Raw genomic sequence first — 22,375 nt, forward strand, 5'->3', positions numbered from 1 at the left:
ATACTTTTGAATGAACTCAGTCTTGTGCTTTGGCTTACGGTTAGTCAGCGATTAGCTTGTTGGTTACACAAAGCATTTTTATGGGTGTTGGGTAGGATTTTTTACAGTAAAGATTGATAGATCGCCCGTCGATATTGTAATATTGTTTTGTAAATGACATGCAATTGGGCCCACAAAGTAAAAATAAAATAACCAAATGAATGTAAATAATATAAAATCAAATGTTTTTTCATTGGCCGTAATTAGGCGCATGCTAGAAATGCACAGACTGCAAGATAAATTTATTAAATAGAGCGAGAAAGAGTTGCTTTAGAGAAATTAGAGCGAACCGACAAGACAATTAAAATGCACGCAGCAAAAAAACATTGTTCGCATTCCACATATAATAAAGATATATAGACACAGAGTTCAGATAGAAAGAGATATATTTATATAGAGCGAAAGAGATAGATAGAGAGAGAGGAGCAGGAAAGATAATATAAAATGACGAGCAAGGTAATGCAAACATGCGAGGAAAAAATGTTGAAAATTATACGATAGTTTTGTTTGTTGTTCAAATTCCGGCTGTTTTTACGTCCCAATATGGCTAGAGTTCAATTTGGCGCATATACACACAATTACACGCGCACACACACACTCACACACACATTTACATAGATAAAGATATTTATACGGATTTAAGCTACTAAACCTAGCACGCTACTAAGTTTTTTAGTCACACAGAGCACGGGCCACAGCACAAAGAGAGTGAGAGAGAGAGAGATATACATATTATATATAATGAGAGACAGAGAGAGAGCATTGTGATTACAATTTTAGACACCAATATTAGGAATAGAATCGGTAAATTTGCATGGATCACAATAACTTGACTCCTTAAATTTAGACTGTACCTAATTGTCGATCTGAATTATTCATTGATTTTCATTTTAGCAAGCGTTGCATACTTTTGGGTTGATATCTTTTTGAGGGTGAAATAGGTGTAATTAAATGTCGCGTACCTGCGATTGAAAGAAATGAATAGAAAACAGTGTTTAACAGGAGTACGAGTGTGTGTGGGTGTGTTTCGTGTGGTCATTTTGGAGATTTAGTGCGTGCTTCGCATTGAGTAAGAGAAAGTAGGAGAGAAAGTAGAAGGGAAACCATAGAAATCTTGTCTCGTGTGTGTGTGAAAAGAAAGGCTTAATTTCAAGCATAAACAAATGTTAAAAGCAACGATTGAAGCTCGCAGCGGATATATTCCCAGAACAGTGCCACATGTGTCAACATTGATAATCAAAATCAAATCAACAAACTTAAAAGAAATGATTTTTGTAATGCAAACCTATCAATTCCGGTATTGGCTATATACATACTTTTAAGTCTGCCCCAAAAGTATGCATAGAAAACATATGCCAAATTTTCTTCGATTTAGGTGGCAAAATAACACGATTTAATGGAACTCATTTTTCGAAAAATTAAATGTTAAATTTCTCATTTATGCAAGGTTAGATGAAATGCGCTGAATTGGCTTGGCTAGGTGGGGTCCGATTGTTAATTTTCATTTTGGTTGGGTTTTTTAGCCGGCATAGCTAAATTCAAAGGCTTTCTAAACTACGAAAAAACATTTCCTTACATTGTACTTATAAATGGTATTTGTTATAGAAAACACGCCAACTCTGACTTACCCAGACCGCTGGAAATGTGTTTGCATTTTGACTTACAGAACCAAAATCTAAGGAACAACAATTCGCCCACCCAAAAAGCCTTTCAACCCACAGCCAAAATATCTGCTGTGTACACGTTTCGGTATTTTCATTTTTCTGTTTTTCTTTTTTCTGCTGCCTTATTTGTTTGGTACTCTCTGGTTGTTTTTGTTTTTAGCGCTTGCTTCAACATGTGAATGTTCCACAAAAAAATGGTTTCGGGCCGAAATTAAAATGTGCATTTCAATTTAAGGCAAAAGTTTCACTTTGGCAGCCGACTCGTCGCGAATCGGTCGGCATTGTCAAAGGGAAAATTTTTGTTCACTTTTATTTTGCCGTTTTTGTAAAACATTCAATTTGATTTTTTTCATTTGGATTCTTTGTTTTTTTGTTGCCAAGCGTTTTTTGTTGACTTCTTGATTGGTTTGACTTTGTGGAACAAATTTCGCAATTGAATCAAGTTGAGCTCCTAGATCGAAAACGGGAATGAGAGGCAAGTAAGCTTTACAGAATCTTTTGGGAAAACTTGATACCATTTTGTTTATTATATATTAATGCATTTTGCTTGAGTGTTTTGTTTGGCGGTTGATTGTTTTGTTTTTCTTTTGTGGTTGCTGTTTGGTTGTTAGTTAATGTTGCATACTTTCTTTTAGTTTATCGTTTGGTTGTTTCATATGTCTGTTGTTTTCTTTTGTTTGATGACTACAAATGAAAAATTAAAGCCAACAAAACGAATATAAAAACCAACAAAAAATTGGTGAAACTAATTGCTAATTGATATAGGAGAGAATGAGAGCTCACATAATGTGTTTCGTATGTAAATTGAGTTGAGTTTGCTTGTTGAGTTTTGCCACTGATTTATGCTAATCACTATCCCGATGGTATGTTAATTAAACCGCTCTAAATATACAAGGGCCAGTAATTGTGTTAATTTATGATTTACTCAAATGTTGCGCCAAAGTTGGGCCTTAAATTACAGAAATTTTGCGCCCAACGTGGGGCCGTTAACGACTCAAATGTGGCGCCCAACGTGGGGCCTTAAATAAATGACATTAAAGCTTAACTTATCTCATTTTGTAGGCACTCATTCTCTGTCTAGGCATGTATATTTGATGTGGATGGGCACTGGGTTCACACGTTTACTCAAGTTTAGCTGGCAGTTCTTGCAGTACGGTCGCTGGCTCCTTACACAAAACGGCATGGAGGGGTCGTTCAAATCAAAGCAATGAAAATGCTTGTAAATATTCAATGCAATTCCTTTGGTCGGAACCTTTTCCTTCGCTAGCCCTGCTTTGCAGTTAATAAAATATTTAAAATATTTTATTGGCTTCGGCATAATGCTCAAACACACACCAATGCAGACCAAGAAAAATATTTTTAATATTTCATGTGCAAATGCGTACTGGGCTTAGTACGAAACTTAATGAACTCAAGCGAAAAAAGTACCAAATAAAAAATTAAAAACAGTTTGCATACAAAAAGACAAAGAAGCAGACAGATAGCGGATAGAGGGTTGGGGATGTTGGGGGAGGAAAGAGAGATCAAATGCAAAGCAAGTGAATTATTTACAAGCATTTTCATTGTACTTTCAAATTACAACCAACTGCAAGACGGTAACGTAGCGGCACATCGCAATTGCATGGAGGCAATCACGCAGGTGATCATTACGTTACACATATACAAAGAAACACGTGAGACACTTGCACGTGATGAACGAACGATAGAACGGAAATAAAGGTTTGTTTCTATATTTTCTGGACTGGTATGCAAATGAATGTATTTTTTTTCTTGTTGTTTTTCAAAATGAATGCGTTGACACTTACTTCCGGCGGTGGCGGAGGCGGCTGCGGCGGCGCCGGGGGCGTGGTCACGTATGTGTTTTTCTAGTTACGCAATTGGTGAACGATATCGGTTCGTTAACAGATTACATCGACATTGGCGAAAGTTGAAAATCAAAAATGTAAGACATAAGATACATAATTTGTGTGATGTGTTTGTTGCGTGAAACTTATGCATTATTATTGGTAGGCGAAAATTACAGGGTGAAAGAAAAGTAGTTTTGAGTAGTATGATAGTGAGTGAAAGAAAGGATAGTTGAAAATTGTTGTGTTGTTTTGGTGCGTGTTTAGCAAAACAAGGTGTATAATGTGGTTGATCCGTGGATCCCCGAGAAAACAAGAGATCCATGTACCAATGTCTCGAAACTAAAGTATTAATCCGTGTACTTGTCGCTACAAAAGTATAATATGTGTTTCAAATTATAAATTAGTTGATGTGCTTTATATATTTGTTATGTAGGTAATTTGTATTTGATATTTCATAGCTCGTTTTTGGTTTTAGTTTATCTGAGTTAGGTTTAGTGAAGAATAGTTAGAAGCACTTGCTTTGGATACTGTTGAGTACTACTCGACTATTTAACAGGGTGCAGCGTGTGAGTGGGAAGAGCGCACTAGGTATGTCTGATTTGTTAGTGGTATTGTGGGTGAAAAACTACACACGTCTTTGGTTATACTGACTTTTATTTATACGTTACATATAGTTTAAGCAAGTGCAAAGTAGGCGAAAGTGTCTGAGTTATCTTGGGGCTGGTGATCGGGGTTGGGTCTTAGTGGGGGGCTTGGGTCGACTTGGAGGTGGGGTCTGTGCAATGTTTCAACTACAGTTGAAGCTAAGTGTTGGACTGGGTGACAGACAGATAGTTATTGGTTAGAGCGTTTATAGAAAGTTACACTTGGTGGGATAGAGACAGAAGGTTAGGCAGAGAGCTAGACAGAGATATATAGATAGTTGGATAGCTATAGAGAGAGATAGAGGTAGAGAGTTGAGCAAAAGCACTAATAGTTTGCTGAGAATTGAATAAAGGTGGTTAAGCTAGTTGTACAGCGCATTTAGTTGTTGGCTGGCAGAGCTCTTGACTTGAAATATATAGTATCTATGGATATATCGCATATTATAAAGTTCTCTACTGAGTTAACAGTTAATTTAAAAATTCGTTCCAAAGCGGCTCTACGTTCTAGAATCGGGGATAGTTTGGGCAAACGCTAAATTAACTGCAAGATCAAGTAAAGAGATGGAGAAAAAGTTGAATTTTCTATTAAGTTAACCTAGCACGGAGTTGCCACACTACTTAGGAAAAACGTATGCTCTGATGGTAGTTAACTCTGGGGCGTTTCTGAAATCAAAATAGAGTTTGTGTCTTGGGCTCGAAACTAGGGAGGCTCGAATAGAGAAAGGGACAGGTAGATATAGATAGAAAGATGGGGAGAGAAAAGTAGAGATCGGAAGAATAGTCAGATAGCGGGGGTAGAACTGGGTGAGGTTTTTCGGGTTGGATCGGGGCTGGAAATTAGAATTTCTTTTAAGCTGATGATTTTCATTTGACGACTTTTAAGAAACTTTGCGCTCTTCGATTTTAGTTTTGGGTACTTAGAGGGTCAGAGATTATACTTTTGCTTTACTGAATTGTTTTGACTTTAGGGGCTTCTGCATTTCAGAAGTAGATAGACTGAGAGATTCATAGAATGTGGTTTAAATTTAATTAGGTATTTTGTTTGGTATTTTATATTATTACCCATGACTCAGGTGGATAACGAGGAAATGGAGCTATTTCTTTAGTTGCTACATTACTAGGCAACTCAAGTCTTCCACCTAATTTTCGTAGCTTTCTTCTTCTCGCCACCCGAGATTTCGATCTTAGCATCAATGCGGCCTGCATCTTGGTGTTGTTTTTTTTTCTTTTTGTTTACGGTTAAAGTTCTTTTCTGTACTTTTTTTTATTGGTTTGTTTGTCTAGTGTCGGTTGATCAACGGTGCGTATGCGTCACGTCAAGTCAGTGATTGCGTATCCGTTGGGGTTGCGTTCACAGTTCGAAATCAATGGGATGACACAGGTTACAGGTTTAGGAGCTTAATAAACGAACGTCCAAACTAAATGTCACGTCTGGGCGTTACGTGAGTCGTGAGGGCAGCATCCAAAAAAGGCGTGCGTTCAGTCCGGTTACGGTTACTTTCTCAACTTTCTCAACAACTACGAGAACGTACTGATAGGCACAAAGAGGAGGAGTATAGAAATAGAAGCAAAGAGTAATATTATGTTGTTTTCTTTTTTTTTTTGATGTTTCTGGTTTTTTAAAACAGAAATCTATTTGTGTAGTGCTGTAGTTCTTGTGGTGGTTGTTGGGTTTTCTGTAGCTGTGGTTGCGGTTGGAAAAACTGCGTCAGCCCTGTGGAAATGACTGGCGCAGTTGAGTGGCGGGCTGAGGATGGGCTGCGTTGATCGCCAGTGGTCGGCTGCCTTTCTAGCTCCGTTAAGTCGTTGTTGTGTTGTGTTTTTTCCAGCGATGATGCTTCTGGCTGCGCCGGCGACTCGTCCTGCGGCGCTCCTGTGAGTCCTGGCTCATAAACGGTTAGGCACGGCCTGAAGATCGGGAATCGGGAATCGGATGATGTGTGGTTTTGGGCTCTGCTATGGATATATCGTTACGTAGCGGAGCGTAACGCAATCCTGGCCTTTTGCTACGTAGCGTTAACGTCACGCAGCATTGTATTCGTAGGCGATTTCATTTTCGTTTGGATTTTGGCATTGAAAGCTATAAACATTTATTAATATCTATGAATTGACCGTTGCCGTTGGCGCAGCGTTAACGTGGGCGCACTGCGATTTTTAGGTAAGTGATTGCTTGCCTTAGTCTATGCATTTCCTAGTTTTATTAATTTTATTTTTTTTTATTTTTCTTATGTTGCACGTAGAAAAGTCTTCGATTTTAGTTATTAGTTAATTTACTTATTCGTTTTTCGGTTTCGACTTAGGCTAGTAATTAACGTTAGTGGCTACGAAGTTGAGTTTTAGAGTTAATTTCGTTTAGGCTACAATGAGAGAAGGCAATGTCGTTGTCGAATTTTTATTGTTGAAGTAACTCTTATTGGTTGTTCAATACATATTATTTCGGTTCGATCACATTTGGTGCAGTTAATTTAAGTTTTTAGTAAGTAGAAAAAATATTTAAAGCTTTGTTGTTGTGTTTTTTTTTGGTTTTATGTAGCACTTAATGTCATTATCGCTAGCTATATAAAAGTCAAGCCCACACTGTATACGCTCATTTTGATTGCTCGTTCCGTTTCCGCTGCTGCCATTTTCCGAGGCTTAATTAACGTTGATTTGGTTTATAGTAAAAGTGCCTTTATTTATATTTTATTAGTTGTTCATATCACATTTGTTGCAGTTTTACAATTCATGGCTTTCGTTTGTTTTACTCAATTTTTGTATTTTTGCACATGGGTGTTATATCTGTGTTCTTTGTTGCGGCTCCATTTAAAATTTGCTGTTGAATGGATAAATAACTTTTGATTTCAATTATGGTTATTCAATGAGTTGAGTTAAGCTCCCCGCTTCATTACTGTGTGCATTTATTTCGTACATTAGTAAAGCTTTAAAACAATGGCAGAGAAATTAATATTGTATGGCTGGAATACTATTTACTTTTGTGGGGATTGTATTTTTTGATTTATTATTTATTGATTTATTGTTAATATTTATCGTTGCAGCATGCCATTTTCTTAATTCAATTTATTAAAGTATCTGCTTGGCTTAAAATGTTTTATCAAGTTATTGACTCAATACCATGAATATAAACGAGAACCCGTTGGCAAACAAAGAAGCCCATGTCAATAAACCAAATTATTCATTTATGAAGATAGCCTCACTTGAACGCACCCAGTGCACTTGGCACATCTTCGACTTGAATCAATTTCAGATCCTTGCCCGCGCCTTTGCCCCTCATGACTGAAAGCTTAAGACATGTCGAGTGCAAAGTTTCCAGGCCGTTGCAAATCACTTGCAAAAATCTGGTGAGTAATGCAAACATAGAAAATATTTATGGCATATAAGCCATGCTGCTGCCCTGCAATGCCATAATTCAAATGGCTGCGTTGAGATGGGGGAACGATCCAGAAAAGGAAGGCCGTGGAAAAGTTACGCCAGCTCGGAGCTGCAGCTGCTGGAATTCATATGCAAATCCGCAGCGGGGATGCCTTTGTTGGGCAAGTGGAACGGCGACCTAAGCAAAACTGGCAACTGCGAACCGAAAATTTCAATAATTCAACAGCGCAAAGCGGAAAAAGTCACTCGTTGAACGATGCAGATGAAATTTTAATGAAATACAGATTCATGCAAAAGCCACACACGCTCTCAGACGCAGGCTCACACTGGTAAAGCCCTTCATGCAGTTGAGTTCAAAAAAATAGAAGCACTGGGGGTGATAGGTTGCATAAGCTGGACATGTTTTAGAGTATTTAATTTTTTAATTTAAACCCTTTTGTTCAGTTTCAATATAATACTATAAAAATTTTCAAATATTAGAAGTTAACCTATATCAATGAATTCAACCGAACTTCTAAAAATATATTTTTAAGTTGTTAAAAAATCTGCCGAATAATTTGAGGCTAAAAAATTCGCGCCCCAAACATTATACAAAATGTGTATTTAGTAATTTTTCTTTATTAGAGTGAAACACATTTCGCAAGTATTTTTTCAGTATTACTAGAAAAATCTTAAGTAAGTGAGTCTGAAGAATTCGCTCCCGACTATTTTATGTTTCTTATTTTCGTTCTCTCATTGAATGACTATAGTTATGACCCCAAGTGGGCATCCGAATCCATACAATGCAGATCTCTAATAGATAAAAACATTTATATTAGAATTTAATCTAGAAACTCAAAAAAATCATCCGAACTTTTTAAAAAATATTTTCAGGTTGATAAGAAAACTGTCGTATAAAATGAGGCTTCGTGATCCAAGAAAGCGTGTGTATTTAGTAATTTTTCTAAATCAAAATGAAACATATAATAGGTCAGCGTAAATGTAATTAACATTTTGAAAATATGTTTTAATATTACTGAGTTATTACTTAGAGTGACTCTAAAGAAATCGAGCCCGACTCTTTTATGGCTCTTATTTTCATTCTTTCGTTAAAAGACTATAGTTATGACCCCGTCTGTGCATCCGAATCCATACAATGCAGACCTCGTGGTCGTTAATAGAGAAAAACATGGCAGGCGCAGCTGACATAACAAAAGCTGGCTGGCTGACTCCGACTGACTGGTTGCAACGCCTAAAAGATTGCTACATTTTCGCAATTAAACACAGACGCAGCACACTCACACACTCGCGATGTGTGCGCCCTGTGCCTGTGTGCGTTGTGTTACACATGTTGCTATTTGGCAGCTAGTCGCCAAGAGCGGCAGCAACAATGTCATGCTGACAACATAAGCGCATAAAAAGTATACTATGAAAATTAATTTGTGCGCCATGATTTTGCCAAAGAGATACATATAGGCAAGGATACAGGGAATGGCAATGGGATTGGGGTAGCGAAAGGACAATGGGTTTCGGAAGAGTGGAAATAATATATGACGCTTTGCTGTAAATTTCATTAACACTGAATTGCCCTATTCTTTTGTGAGAAATTGTCTGGCGAGTCCCATGCATTTTATGGCCAATTGTGTCGAGTGCATTACAAGGAAATTTATACAGCTCTGCGCGTAAAGTTAAGTGGATATCCAAAAAAATGTATCCCAAGGGCACTTCGATTTCATCAGCACATGATAGATGGTCGATAATAGTTTAACCCGACACATTCAATTATTAAATGTCATCAATTACACGCGGAAGGCAAGGTGGTAATTGTCCACTACAGCTGTGAAAATCTTATTTATAAACTACTTTAAAGTTTGCTGTGATTCAGGAGATAAATCGAATTTTTTTGTATTTTAATAATCAGGTTTTCTGTTATTTCTGTACAAATGCAAACCTTTCAACGAGTAAAAATCATCAGATTTTCGAAATACCACGGCTGCTTACCTTTAACCTTTCTTCGCTGTCGTCATGCAGTCGATTATAGAACATTATAATGTTTGAACTTATGGAAATTCAACTTTCATCTTTCAACGACAGTTTAAAATACGGCTAGGTCCGCAAATCAATATGATGGTAAACAGGGGGCACTAAAGTAGCCCATAAAACCGCAAGCAAGTAGCCAACCACATATAGCCCTCAATACACTGTTGCTCGGGCGGAACACTAGTGAGTGCATATATCTCGGGTTAATTAATGTGAATGCCGAACCCCTCTGGCTGAGTGGCGAATTTTTGGCACAACGCCCGCTGACTTGTTCACCTGGTTCTCTCGACGGGCGCCTTGTCTGCAGGTAATTAAAGGCGAACGAGGCGCCCCTCGACGAGGAAACGGAATTTGCATATGCCACATGCCGTGAGAAATGGCAACTGTCCTCGTTGAGAGTCATGTTATTTGATTGTTGACAGCCATCGAAGCGACCGAGTGTGTGTCTGCGTGCCCGCTGTTTGCTGTTTGCTCGAAATTGGCTGGTAAATTTACCCTGGCCGACCGCTAACCAGGCTTAATTGAGCATAAGTTATTGAGCTGTATCGATGCGGGGGCAGGCTTCATCGACACTTAATTAGTGGTTAATTTTTTAGTGAGTGTTAACCTTAAACGTTTTTTAAACTTCGGTTTAGAATTTAAGTTCCCCTATGTATAATGAAAATAATATTGTATAAATTATCTACTAATATCAGAAAGTATTGATATTTAAAATCGCTCAAAAAGGTGCTGAAAAGTATACAACAATAATTTTTTCTATCCGTAATTGGTTTCAACTTAAATCAATTATTTTTTATTGCACACTTTTAGGCTCTTGAATAGGTAATTTCAGACCTAAGACTTGATTATGACAACCTTTCATATCAAAATCCTTCTATGGCACACAAATATTTACTCATTCAGAACCCCGATCTGTGATAGTTATTATGAACAAATATTTAAATATTGCCCAATTTGTGGCTCAGTTAAACGACTGAGAATCGATGCATTTATATGGCCCAACTCAATTCTGCATAAATCCCGTTTTCCGATTTTCGTATAGTAAATGCCCCTTTGGGACTCCGGCCATAAAGCTGTCCCCGCAATTTGGGAGCTGTGCACATTGTGCAGAGTAATTTGTGTCTTTTTAAATGATTTTTATTGTCGATGGCAGTGGCAGCCATCAACAACAACAACGCTTTCCAAACTTCGAAGATAAATGTTGGCTGAATGGGTATGGGCAAAGAGAGAAAAAAGCATCGAGCCAAAATCGAAAATTAATTTAAATGCGGCTTTGTAATAAACGAGAAGCGTTTCTTACTTTATCCCTTCCTCTGTGTGCGTTTAAAGTGAATGAATTATGCAACAATAATTCAATGAAGCTGCCGCAAAGTATGCAATAAAGAAGGATCTGTCGTTCGTTTGGGCGAGTCCTTTTTTTTGTGTGTGCACAAGGATGATTACCACTGTATTTGCGAGATGGCTTTGGGGAAAAGTCGGATTGAAGTGGAGAGTGAGGGCTGCGCAGTGGCAATATGTCAGTTACAATTACGAGAACTGGCCAAGACCGACGTGCCTGACAAACAATTACCAGCAACCGCCGAGAATTGGGAAAAATGGGCCAAGAGGATGTCTCTGCTCCGATATGGAGTGGGCATGGCAAAGGGAAGCTGGCGCCGGATCCGGGCGACAGTTTGAGTAATTATCGAGGCTGCATTCTGAGGCAGCAACAATCGCCAGCGTCGCACTTTTTGGCAGACATCCCGTGTAATTGGAAATTAAATTACGACTACGACGGACGACGACGACGACGACGACTTGCTGGCAACTGGCTGTAAATCAAGGCATCTTGTTCATTTGGGCGTAAGCGATTTGATTCATCAAACTGAAATGATCACAATCGCACGGCCTCGAATCCCTGATTGGACCGAAGAGCTGATTCGAATTCGGTCTAACCATCTGGCCTTGGCATGGATTTTCAATTAATATAAACGTTCTCTAAGCTGGATAATTGAGAAATGTAAATTGCAATGGCATGTTTAAGGCCACATAAATGGAAGCAAAAAGTGCTTCTGGCTGGAATCTGGAAATTAAACAGCTCACAAAATAGCCAGTATAAATACTATTTATTCAATACCTTCGGTTTAAGGAAAAAGCTTAAGTATTTATTCAGAACTTTAGCAAATGATTTCCTAAATAGTATTCTCTATTTATAAACTCAAATAGTATACGACCTTAATTTAATAAATTTGCAGTCATGGCGATTTTTTTTTTTAATTTTAGAACATTATTTTCATAACATTTATTTAGCTTTTCTGAAAAAAATGTATTTTGGCGAAGATTATTTTCTAATTTAAGGAAAATTTTCCGTTTGTATCCGAATTCCTAAAATTCAGTCTGATTATTTTTTTTAAATTTACAAAATCCGCTATTTTCTTTAAAGTTAACATCAAAGTACGAATGATGTGCTACTGACTTTTGAAAACGACCATGTATAAAGTAAAATGGTTGATAGCGAATTGTAATTCCCATCTCGGCACTCATTCTACAAAACGCTACCACTAAATCTGTTCTAAATTCCCTGCGATAGACCCACACGAACACGTGCAGTGGGCAATTAATGCTAATGCAGTTATTTATCTCAATGTCGCCATTTTGCTTATTCATAAACTCTAGACAACAACCCCTGCAAAAAACCCCCTAGCACGTTTATTTCCACCTTTATTACAAGTCTTTCGCCCATTTTTATTTCACGTTTTTCCGGGGGAATGGGAAAAGCGGCGGCGTGGGCGGTGGGACAAATGGCGATGATGATATTTTTTCGCATTTCTGGCGTCCGCCATTTTGCCGCATACTTTTTTCTCTATTTTCCAGCTAATTTACTAGCTGTTGTTTTTGTGCACGAGGCGCTCGGGAATGCATACACACATACACACATACAAGCGGAAACGCATACACATACCCATTGAAAAGTCCATGTCTCTCTTAGCGATTCGAGTGGCAGAAAGAAAGTGTAGAAATGACGCTGGCGTGGGTTCCAAGTTCCAGTTCCAGAGAATATAATAAATTTTTAGACGCCGCCAGTCGCATTTGCTGTTTACTTTCCTCGCTTTTTATACATTCTCGTTGGCCCTTTAATTTTTTTACACTCAGTTCTGGCCGAAAACAGCAGGAAGCAAGACTTATTGTGGATGTGAGCTTGCACTAAATCCTCAGAGGTGCGATCTTCTTATCGGGGCTATAGAATCGCAGCTTATTATAAAGCGGAGCATTTTAAATTATTTTAAAAAATTCCTAAAAGAGGACTTCTTCTGCATAAGGACTATTCTTGCTTAATTATACATACTCTGTATACAACTTCCAAAGTGAGTGTTTTTATTTAAAAATAAGGATGACTTTAAACATTTCAAATATTAAAATCTTGAATATTAGCCTATTATTTTGAAAATACCAGAAAATGGGACTACAAAATCCCAAGTTTCCTTTTGCAATATCACACATACTCCCATTCCAATTTTGATAGAAAATAATAGATATAAAGCCTGGGATTGTACCCATTTGTGCTTAGGATACGTGTAAGGAATTCTGAACACTTGGCATTTTAGTTTAAAATTTCATTAGATAGCTATAATGTTAAATTCCTTACTCGAACTAATTGGCCTAATTTAAAAAATTCTTTAACATGCTTACTAGAAGATAAAATAGTTCTTCAACATCTAATGAGAATAATTGTGTCGATTCAGTGAAATTTATTTGTTCTGCTGAAACGCTTTCTGTGGACTTGGTTTTCCTCCATTTTCGCGGCGTTTCCGTCTTCGAAACGCGGTCTTACAGAGAATCTCTTTTGTGCGCACGTTTTGTTTAATTTGTGCAAGTTCTGTGCTTTATTCCGCATAAAGACGTATAGTTGATTCGCAGCTTATGCAAGTCAAATAATAGCGCAGTGCTAAGTTTTTTAATTTACCGCCTCTCATCCAGAGCCCATTAAGTGAGTCGTGACCCAAGAACCGAGAACCGAGATGGAAATGGAACCCTATGGCTTACAACTTTAAGGAGGAAACTTTAAATCGCTGCCGCTGCCACCTTGCACTTTTATGGCACACATTCGGTGTTGCCATTAGCCTTTTACACAACATTTGGCAAACGGCGCCAGTTGAGGGAGGTTATGACCCGATGGAGGTGGGGTAAAGTGGGGGCTTGGTGGGCCTGCCAAGCTTTTTTTCGGGCAGGGCATTATCAGGCCGATACAAAGGCACATTATGCGCTTCCGATTCTCGGATTGTTGTTATGCATGCATACTTGCAGTCGTCGTCGTGGCCCTTCTTCTGCCGATCCCACCATCATTTTCCCTGTCGATGCCGCCGTTATGGCAACGCCATCGCCATCGCCATCGCCTCAAAATGGGGCTAGTCGAGAGGAAAGCTGCACGGACATATCGAGCTTGTTGACTCCTGCCAAAAGCTACTTGTCCTTATTAGAGATGCCGTAAGTGTAATATGTGTGGGTGTGGACTGTCAGAGCAACTTGCATAGCCTAGATAAAATGTTTTAAATTTTCATTGTACGATAAAGAAAACATAACTTTATTGAAAGTGTCTTGGTTCAGCTGGACAGAGTTACAGGATACTCCCTATGCTTGAGGTCTATAAAGTGTAGAACTCTTCATAAGAATAATATGAAATATAAAACGTGTTTTAGTTTTAATCATGAAAAAAGAACATGGCAACATTGCGCATGAGTTACATAACCATTGTGCCTTTAAAACTCTCTTAGGTCCGTTTATGTGACCCAATGTGTATACAAATCTTCACATAACTATGAATAATCCATAGTTCCGATCAAATCTTCTACCAAAATCTAACAATACCCGAGTATTTGCAATAGCAACAAGCCGACAGAGAATTTAGTTTTATATTTGAATCTAATGATCCTAATATAAATGATATACTGTGACAATGCTTGATAATATTTAAATGCCAATTCCCAGCAAACATATTACCACCCAAAAAGTTCTGCTTAAACTGTTTGACATAAAAATATATCAGTCATTTGGCATTGCTCAAAAAATTTGGGTTTACATCTTAAATTACTAAAATGGTAAGACAAGATTAATTATAAATATGAAATAATATTTTTCAATATACCTAGATGAATTCCAAGAACCATTTTTTTGTAGCAAGCTTTGAATTACCCATCCTCAAAATCCCAAAGGAACCTAAAGTACCCCACGCCGAAATACATAATTGCTACAACATACAATCATTATAATTCAAATAGGTGGGTAAAGGGATGACGTAAGTCATTCTGGTCATGTATAGTAAATACCTCTTACATTTTTGGTTTGAATGTCATTATTACCAATATTTAAATTCAAAATTTAAGACCATAAGATATATATTTTAAAAGGCATGGAATAAGAAAAGGTTTTCCCTTTTTAGAGGTAACTTTCCAATGATGGAATAATTTTCAATGAGCACCTAAGTAAAGCCTTGTTTTGGGATAGACACTCAGAGAAACATCAAACTCACAACACTCATACACAGATATTACAATTATTAGGCATGCAGAGACATAGCAAGCACAGTCCAAAATCGGGGGTTGGGATCACAGATAGTATCGGTACTTAGAATGGGGTTAGCCAGGATCGGGCCGGAATTACCTCGAGGTGCTCGCACACGCAGATGCCCTCCTCGCAGTAGGCGCATATCTGCATCTTGCGCCCATTGACCCCCAATCCCTTGAAGATCAGCTGCGGCTCATCGGCGAGCAGCGGTTCGTACTGCGTCTGCTGGACTCCGGCGCTGAACTGCAGCTCCCGCAGCTGCCGCTTGAGACCGCCGCCGGGGCCACCTGTGTCCAGCTCGAAGGCGTCGCTCCTGCGCATCCTGTACACGCTGCACTTGCGCTCCAGCTGACCCGGCGTTGGCGGCGCCGGCTCATCCTCGTCCTCCTCCAGCCCAACGCCGGCGGTCAGCGGCTGCCGCTCGGCAGACGCCTCGAGCAGCTCCTCCGGCCCGGGGCGACGCAGCTTGGCCACATGACCCGGCGAGGCCATGGGCGTGGCCGGCGTTATAATGATGGCATCATGGTGGGGCACAAACATGGCGCCGGCGCCATCGCCATCGCCAGCTAACTCTGCCTGCGCCTCGGCCGCCAAGGCGGCGGCAGCGGCAGCGGAAGTGCTGGCCAGCGGCGGAGACGTGGGCGTGGCCGTCTCCAACGAGGTCACTGTCGTTTTAACGCCGGCCACCGCCGATGGCGACTCCGCCCCCGCCTCCATGTGCGAGACCAGCGGCAGCGTGGCCGTCGCAGATTTGTGCAGCTGTCCGGCGGAGATCACCGGATGGAAACCGGCGGCACTGCTGCCGCTGCCGGAATGCCGATGCACCAGTTTCGGTGAGACGCGTCCGTGGGATGAGGCGAACTGCTGGTAGGGCGTCTGCCCATGATGGCTCAATATGGGCGGTGGCGCGAGGGCGGGTCCATGGGAGTGCGAGTGGGCGTGCGCGTGGGCATGGCCATGGGAATGGGCGTGGGAGTGCATGCGCAACTGCAGCACCGACTGGGTGTCACCCTCCTCGATTGGCAGTAGGAGTTTCGATTGCGTCGTATAGGTGGCGCTCAGCTTGCGTCCATGGGGCTGCGGGGCGCGCAGATAGTTGGTGGGCAGCTGGTGGAACTGGCGCGACTGGCTGCGTGTGGGCGTGGAGGCGCCCTCGGCGGCAAGATCGCCGATTGCTGGTCCGGCCGCCTTCGGTGGATGCAGCTTCGCCTGGAGCTGTTGGGTCTTCTTCTGCTGACGCTGGCGTTGCCGCGCCTGGCGGGAGGCCAGGGAGGCGCCACCCGCTGCTGCATACATCTTGGTTGAGGAGGGGTCGGGGTCGGGTTTGGGGTCCGGATATGGGTTAGGGTTTGGTTTTTGGGGAGCTTTACCTCTAGTTACAAGCTAAATACTGGGATTACATTCGGTTTTGCAGTTGTTTTGCCGACAGACCTAAGCTCAAGTTTACTTTAACTAAATTATACAATGGTTCTTCGGTATCTTAAAACCCTATCTTCTCAAACTGAAATCGGTTTTTGTTCACTTTTAACTGGCTATCCTTGAAATCCACTACCAATCTTATAAAGCGTGTGTAAAATGAATTTAAAAAAATTTCTTGTTAGCAAAAAGTGTTTCGTTTTTTGTCCCTGTAAAAACTATTCCTCAACCTTAACGCCTTTGTATCTCTATCTCAGAACCAGTATGAGAATTGTCTTGTCCAATATAAATACCAATATCTATATCTGGTGTGTTGTGGTGTTGTCCTGTTTGACATAAATGATTGTACTTTGGATTACTTGCTTAAGCTTCAACCGAATGGCATACAAAACGGCTCAAAATAATTTTTGGTGAAACCATCGAAAGTAAACTTGTCAACTTGTTAACGGAAAATGTTACAACACAACAACTTTAACTTAGGCTAGGGTTATCCGAAAGATATATGTTTTGTGCATATTCGCAGTGTTCAACTATTCCGTCTCCTTGTTTGTATATCAAAAAATATGTTTCAAAAAGTTTGTTCTTTGGTTTTCGGTGTCTATTAAAATATGTTTTACAAATATTTCAATCTCTGCTTATAAACATTTAAAAAATATTCTATCTGCACAATCAAATTGCATACATTTGGGCGTATTGTCTGGGTGTATCCATCGACATGCTTTTAGTTGGAGCTGTGCTTGATTTCCTTTTATGCTATGAAAATCTAAACGAATTACTTGGTTTCAATATGTGTGTATGTAGGTTTTGCCTAAGCTGCGATATTGCCTATAAAATTTTCAATGCATATTTTGCCTTTTGCCTAGCTAATGTTCGTTTGGGGTATCAAAAAGCATCTAAATTCTTAACTCACACACATATATATTTTGCATATTATTTTTGATCTTTCAATGAATTTCTGCAGCTCCTCGTTTTATTTGTTCTTGGCCTTGGAAGTGAACTATTATTGGTAAATACTCTCTGTGCTTTTTGTCGTTATTTTATTTTAAACATGCGCAACTGTTGCAAACATACACCCGTAGAATAAATCAGCTAATCATTTCCACTATGCTACATTTTCTCACTTTTTTTCTCTGGTCGAGATACCATTTTGAACTCGCTCTTACTTGCTCATTGCACAACATTATCTTAACTTAGGCTTAGAGACGGATTTACTGCAAGGAACATGTGAATAACATATTATGCATAACCGGACTTATTCCTAATCCATATTGAATATACACAAATATTACAATTTATAAGCTAAGCAGCGCTGCAAAGTGTGTAAAGTTGGAACAAGAGGTAAATATTAATAAAATATTTAAGTCTATGAAGACCTAAGCATCAGCATTGCAAAGTTCTCACTGGCATTCCCGATATAACTTAATTATTAATTATAAATAGGTATAGGGGTAATTTATAATCTTAGAGAAGCCACCAAAAATTGTTATAGATACTAAATGTCTTGAAATGCATTTCAGAAAACTTTTGTTTTATCGAGAAAAATGTTGCAGTACTTTTTAAAACTTCGCAATGAAGTTTTGACCCTGTCCTTTCTTCACCCAACTATTGTTTATTTTTATTAACATGTTCGTGCCATGAAAGTTCAAGTTTTTTGCACCAAAATCAGTTTACATTGCCAGTTATAAGGAATATGATAGGGACAACTATAAAATATGAATTCTCTGCATTTCTGTTTTCCTTTTGGTAAGGTATAAATGCATCCTCCATTTCCCACTGGCATTTTGAGAATTCTGCTTTAAATGTGTTCGTACCCAAAGGTACTCAACATGACCACACCCAACAAATCAAGCAGTAGCCAAGTTGGGAACAGTACCAGGCGCTCAGTAGTACTCACTGCAGATGAGAATTGCTGGTCAGCATATTATATGTCTCACTAACTCACCAACTCACCGTCACAACGATACGCTGACCCGCCAATGCAGTCAGCACATTTGCGGTGTCAGCCGAGCCAACTACGCAACTGCTACCATAATCATAATTCCGTGACCTACTTTAGACTATAGCTTACTTCACTAATCATTACACTAAACTTCCGTGTTCCAAGTAGTATATAATAATGTCTCAAATGAACAATAAAGCAGTTATCAACACACCTCATAACTCCGCGGTTCTACTTCCTACCTCTAGGAATAGGGCTCGTAATACACTATCTCAACTAGCAGCTAACCACGTTAGCTCAACCTCAGCGCAGTTCAGCATCGCCTGTGGTCCGGCATTGCAGTAACCACCGTTACCATTGCCGCGACGCGATCGTCCTGCAGGTGTCTACTTCGGTTAGGCACAAACATTGGTGACCCCGACGTGATCCTTTAACAACAAAGGATCACACTCAAGCAACCCCCTTCCCACTAAAGGAACTTCAGCTTCATCCAGCTTCACAGGATACGCTTCGTCTTCCAGCGTCACAGGAACTTCAGCTTAATCCAGCTTCACAGGATACGCTTCTTCTTCCAGCGTCACAGGAACTTCAGCTTCATCCAGCTTCACAGGATACGCTTCGTCTTCCAGCGTCACAGGAACTTCAGCTTCGTCCAGCTTCACAGGATACGCTTCGTCTTCCAGCGTCACAGGAACTTCAGCTTCATCCAGCTTCACAGGATACGCTTCTTCTTCCAGCGTCACAGGAACTTCAGCTTAATCCAGCTTCACAGGATTCGCTTCTTCTTCCAGCGTCACAGGAACTTCAGCTTAATCCAGCTTCACAGGATACGCTTCGTCTTCCAGCGTCACAGGAACTTCAGCTTAATCCAGCTTCACAGGATTCGCTTCTTCTTCCAGCGTCACAGGAACTTCAGCTTAATCCAGCTTCACAGGATTCGCTTCTTCTTCCAGCGTCACAGGAACTTCAGCTTAATCCAGCTTCACAGGATACGCTTCTTCTTCCAGCGTCACAGGAACTTCAGCTTTTCCAGCTTCACAGGATACGCTTCTTCTTCCAGCGTCACAGGAACTTCAGCTCAATCCAGCTTCACAGGATACGCTTCGTCTTCCAGCGTCACAGGAACTTCAGCTTCATCCAGCTTCACAGGATACGCTTCTTCTTCCAGCGTCACAGGAACTTCAGCTTAATCCAGCTTCACAGGATTCGCTTCTTCTTCCAGCGTCACAGGAACTTCAGCTTAATCCAGCTTCACAGGATACGCTTCTTCTTCCAGCGTCACAGGAACTTCAGCTTTTCCAGCTTCACAGGATTCGCTTCTTCTTCCAGCGTCACAGGAACTTCAGCTTCATCCAGCTTCACAGGATACGCTTCTTCTTCCAGCGTCACAGGAACTCGGCTTAATCCAGCTTCACAGGATTCGCTTCTTCTTCCAGCGTCACAGGAACTTCAGCTTCATCCAGCTTAACAGGATACTCAGCTTCATCCAGCTTCACAGGATACTCAGCTTCATCCAGCTTCACAAGATTCTTTGTTTCCAAGACACACAATATGTCTACTTCATTCATTGAGGAAACAAGTCACACAAGAATCGATTTACACAATCGATTACTAGACACCCAAAACGAGCTGCAAGGGAAAATCCAACAGCTCATTAAGAATTATGGCAAGGATTCTGCCGACCGACGCCACCGAGACGGCTATTATTCCGGTAAGCTAACTCAGTTAAACGATCTCTGGCAGCAGTTTTGCGACCTAGATGAAGAAGTCCAGCAAGCGGCATTACCCACTGGAAGTGAGTACTCTTCACGACTAGTAGCACTTAAAGAGCTGGTCGAAAAATATCAGAATATCTTTCTGGACAACATGCCGACTGGAAGCGGGCTTCCGAAGGCCCCCAGACGAACTTCGACCAACAAACTCGCAACAAGAGATCAAGTCAAAGGAGATTCCACAATTGACACGGTGATCCGACAGTTACAGAGAAGATGCAACGAATTGGAGTCATCATTAACATTAGCCTCGAACGCTCCAACTGTCACCCCAGCCCTACAAAGGCACCTGGATCTCCATTGGGCGTTACTAAGGCAAGCCCACGACGAATTGGATAGCACACCTGGGGCCGCAGCTCTGGCAGAAGCAGAGCTAGCCCAATTCCACACATTATACGAGGAATACGAAATGAACCTGCTACGAGAAAACGACGCGCCAATGAGCCTAAACTTGGCACTTCCGCCAATTAGCATTCCGGAGTTCAACGGCGAGTATCTAGACTGGCCACGGTTCCATGATCTCTTTGTGGAATTGGTACATAACAAACCATATTCGGCCAGTCAAAAACTACATATTCTACAGAGTTCGCTTCGTGGTGAAGCGAGAAACGTCTTGACAGACACAGCCTTCTCACAGGGTGGCTATGACGACACCTGGTTGCGTTTAAAGGCCAGGTACCAGAACGGAAAAATACTAGTATTCGCCGCCATTGCAAAAATTATTGACCATAAGCCTATAGACGGCTCCTCGCGCCAACTAAGGGCCTTGCATGACACTATAAAAAATTCAATGAGTACTCTTAAAAACCTTGATATCAGCACAAAATCCTGGGATCCAATCCTGTGTTTTCTTATCAGAAGAAAACTAGACCAGCAGTCTCTAGCTGCTCTCGAAAATTCAGCGGATGCACCAACGGAAATTCCAACGTTATGGAGTGTACTGACGTTTATTGAGCGGCGCGCTTGCATGCTGGAGACGATAAGCGCTCAGCCTACAGCAACACTCCGCCATCAGTCAGTTCACAACGAAGAAAGCTGTAAGATTTGTCACCTAGGACAACATAATCTTAGAGCATGTAGCCGTATCCAGCAAATGGACCACAAAGCACGGCGCCAAGCCATTATTCAAGTAGGAGCATGCACAAATTGTTTGTCTACAGCTCATAAGGTTGAAAACTGTGGATCACCGACCACTTGTCGAGTCTGCCAGCAACGGCATCATTCACTGTTACACCAAGGACCGACTAGCAATCCAGTGGCCGGCGCAGTAACCATTGCAGGCTACGACCACGAAGGAGGATATACTTTGCTCGCGACCGCCAAGGTCTCATTACAAGGGCCAAACGGTCAATTACAAACATGTCGCGCTGTAATAGATGGTGGATCACAGGTGAATCTTATTTCAAGGAGAATGGCAGATCTGCTATCTCTGAAACAAAGGTCACCGATTGAAATATCTGGAATCGGAGGAAAGATATCAACAGCAATTAGATCAACACTAAAGCTCTCATCCTGTACATCAGGGTTTGAAAAACTATTAGAGGTATTTATTATGCCCACAGTCATTACAGACCAACCGTCAGTACCGATTACAACCGATCTTAATATTCCCGAGGGACTGCCGTTAGCAGATCCTGACTTTCGGCAACCAGGACCCATTGACCTAACTTTAGGGGCTGAAGTATTTTCTCGTGTAATTACCGGTGAATGTCTTGAACTAGGACCTAATAAACCTTTGGCACAAGGCACAAGGCTTGGTTATGTAATCACAGGTTATCTCAATAAAGAAACCTCATCTGATACGAAAATCAACCCCAATCTAATAGAAAACAGAGATGATTTTGCAGGACCGAACGCTGCTTATGAGCCAACGAAAGATAAAAATCCGATGAATATAGAACCGACGTCTCATCAATTCAAAACCTACAAGAAGGCTGACTTTGGTTCAACATTTCTAAACTTAACCAAGAAAGATCTTAGTTTTGTTGCAGAACGTCCACATACCATAGACGTGCCAAATGATCAAATTCTACGAGGGCACAATTTCAGTCCCCACGGTAATGTAAATTTTATCGCAAAGGGGAGTGTTCAGCAGCATCAAGAAGATGTGAAGGACCTGAATCAC

The 22,375-nt window shown here is 40.6% G+C and overlaps 1 protein-coding gene across 4 annotated transcripts in view; it reads right to left on the minus strand.

Annotated features, from left to right (window-relative positions):
• The window catches only part of LOC119546679, a 49,663-nt gene that overhangs the window by 13,363 nt on the left and 13,925 nt on the right, over positions 1-22,375 (minus strand). The window contains exons 2-3 of one of the 4 annotated variants that reach the window (XM_037853144.1): positions 5,257-7,006; positions 3,509-3,568 (exon numbers count right to left, since the gene is read on the minus strand). In XM_037853144.1, coding sequence (XP_037709072.1) covers positions 3,509-3,568; positions 5,257-5,400 — 204 coding nt within the window. In that variant the 5' untranslated portion in view covers positions 5,401-7,006. Of the gene's footprint in view, positions 1-3,508; positions 3,569-5,256; positions 7,026-15,219; positions 16,453-22,375 lie in introns of those variants that run through there. The other 3 variants (XM_037853145.1, XM_037853143.1, XM_037853146.1) reach the window with 3 other exon arrangements.

Source organism: Drosophila subpulchrella, chromosome 2L (assembly GCF_014743375.2).
Source record: "Drosophila subpulchrella strain 33 F10 #4 breed RU33 chromosome 2L, RU_Dsub_v1.1 Primary Assembly, whole genome shotgun sequence".
NCBI lineage: Eukaryota > Metazoa > Arthropoda > Insecta > Diptera > Drosophilidae > Drosophila > Drosophila subpulchrella.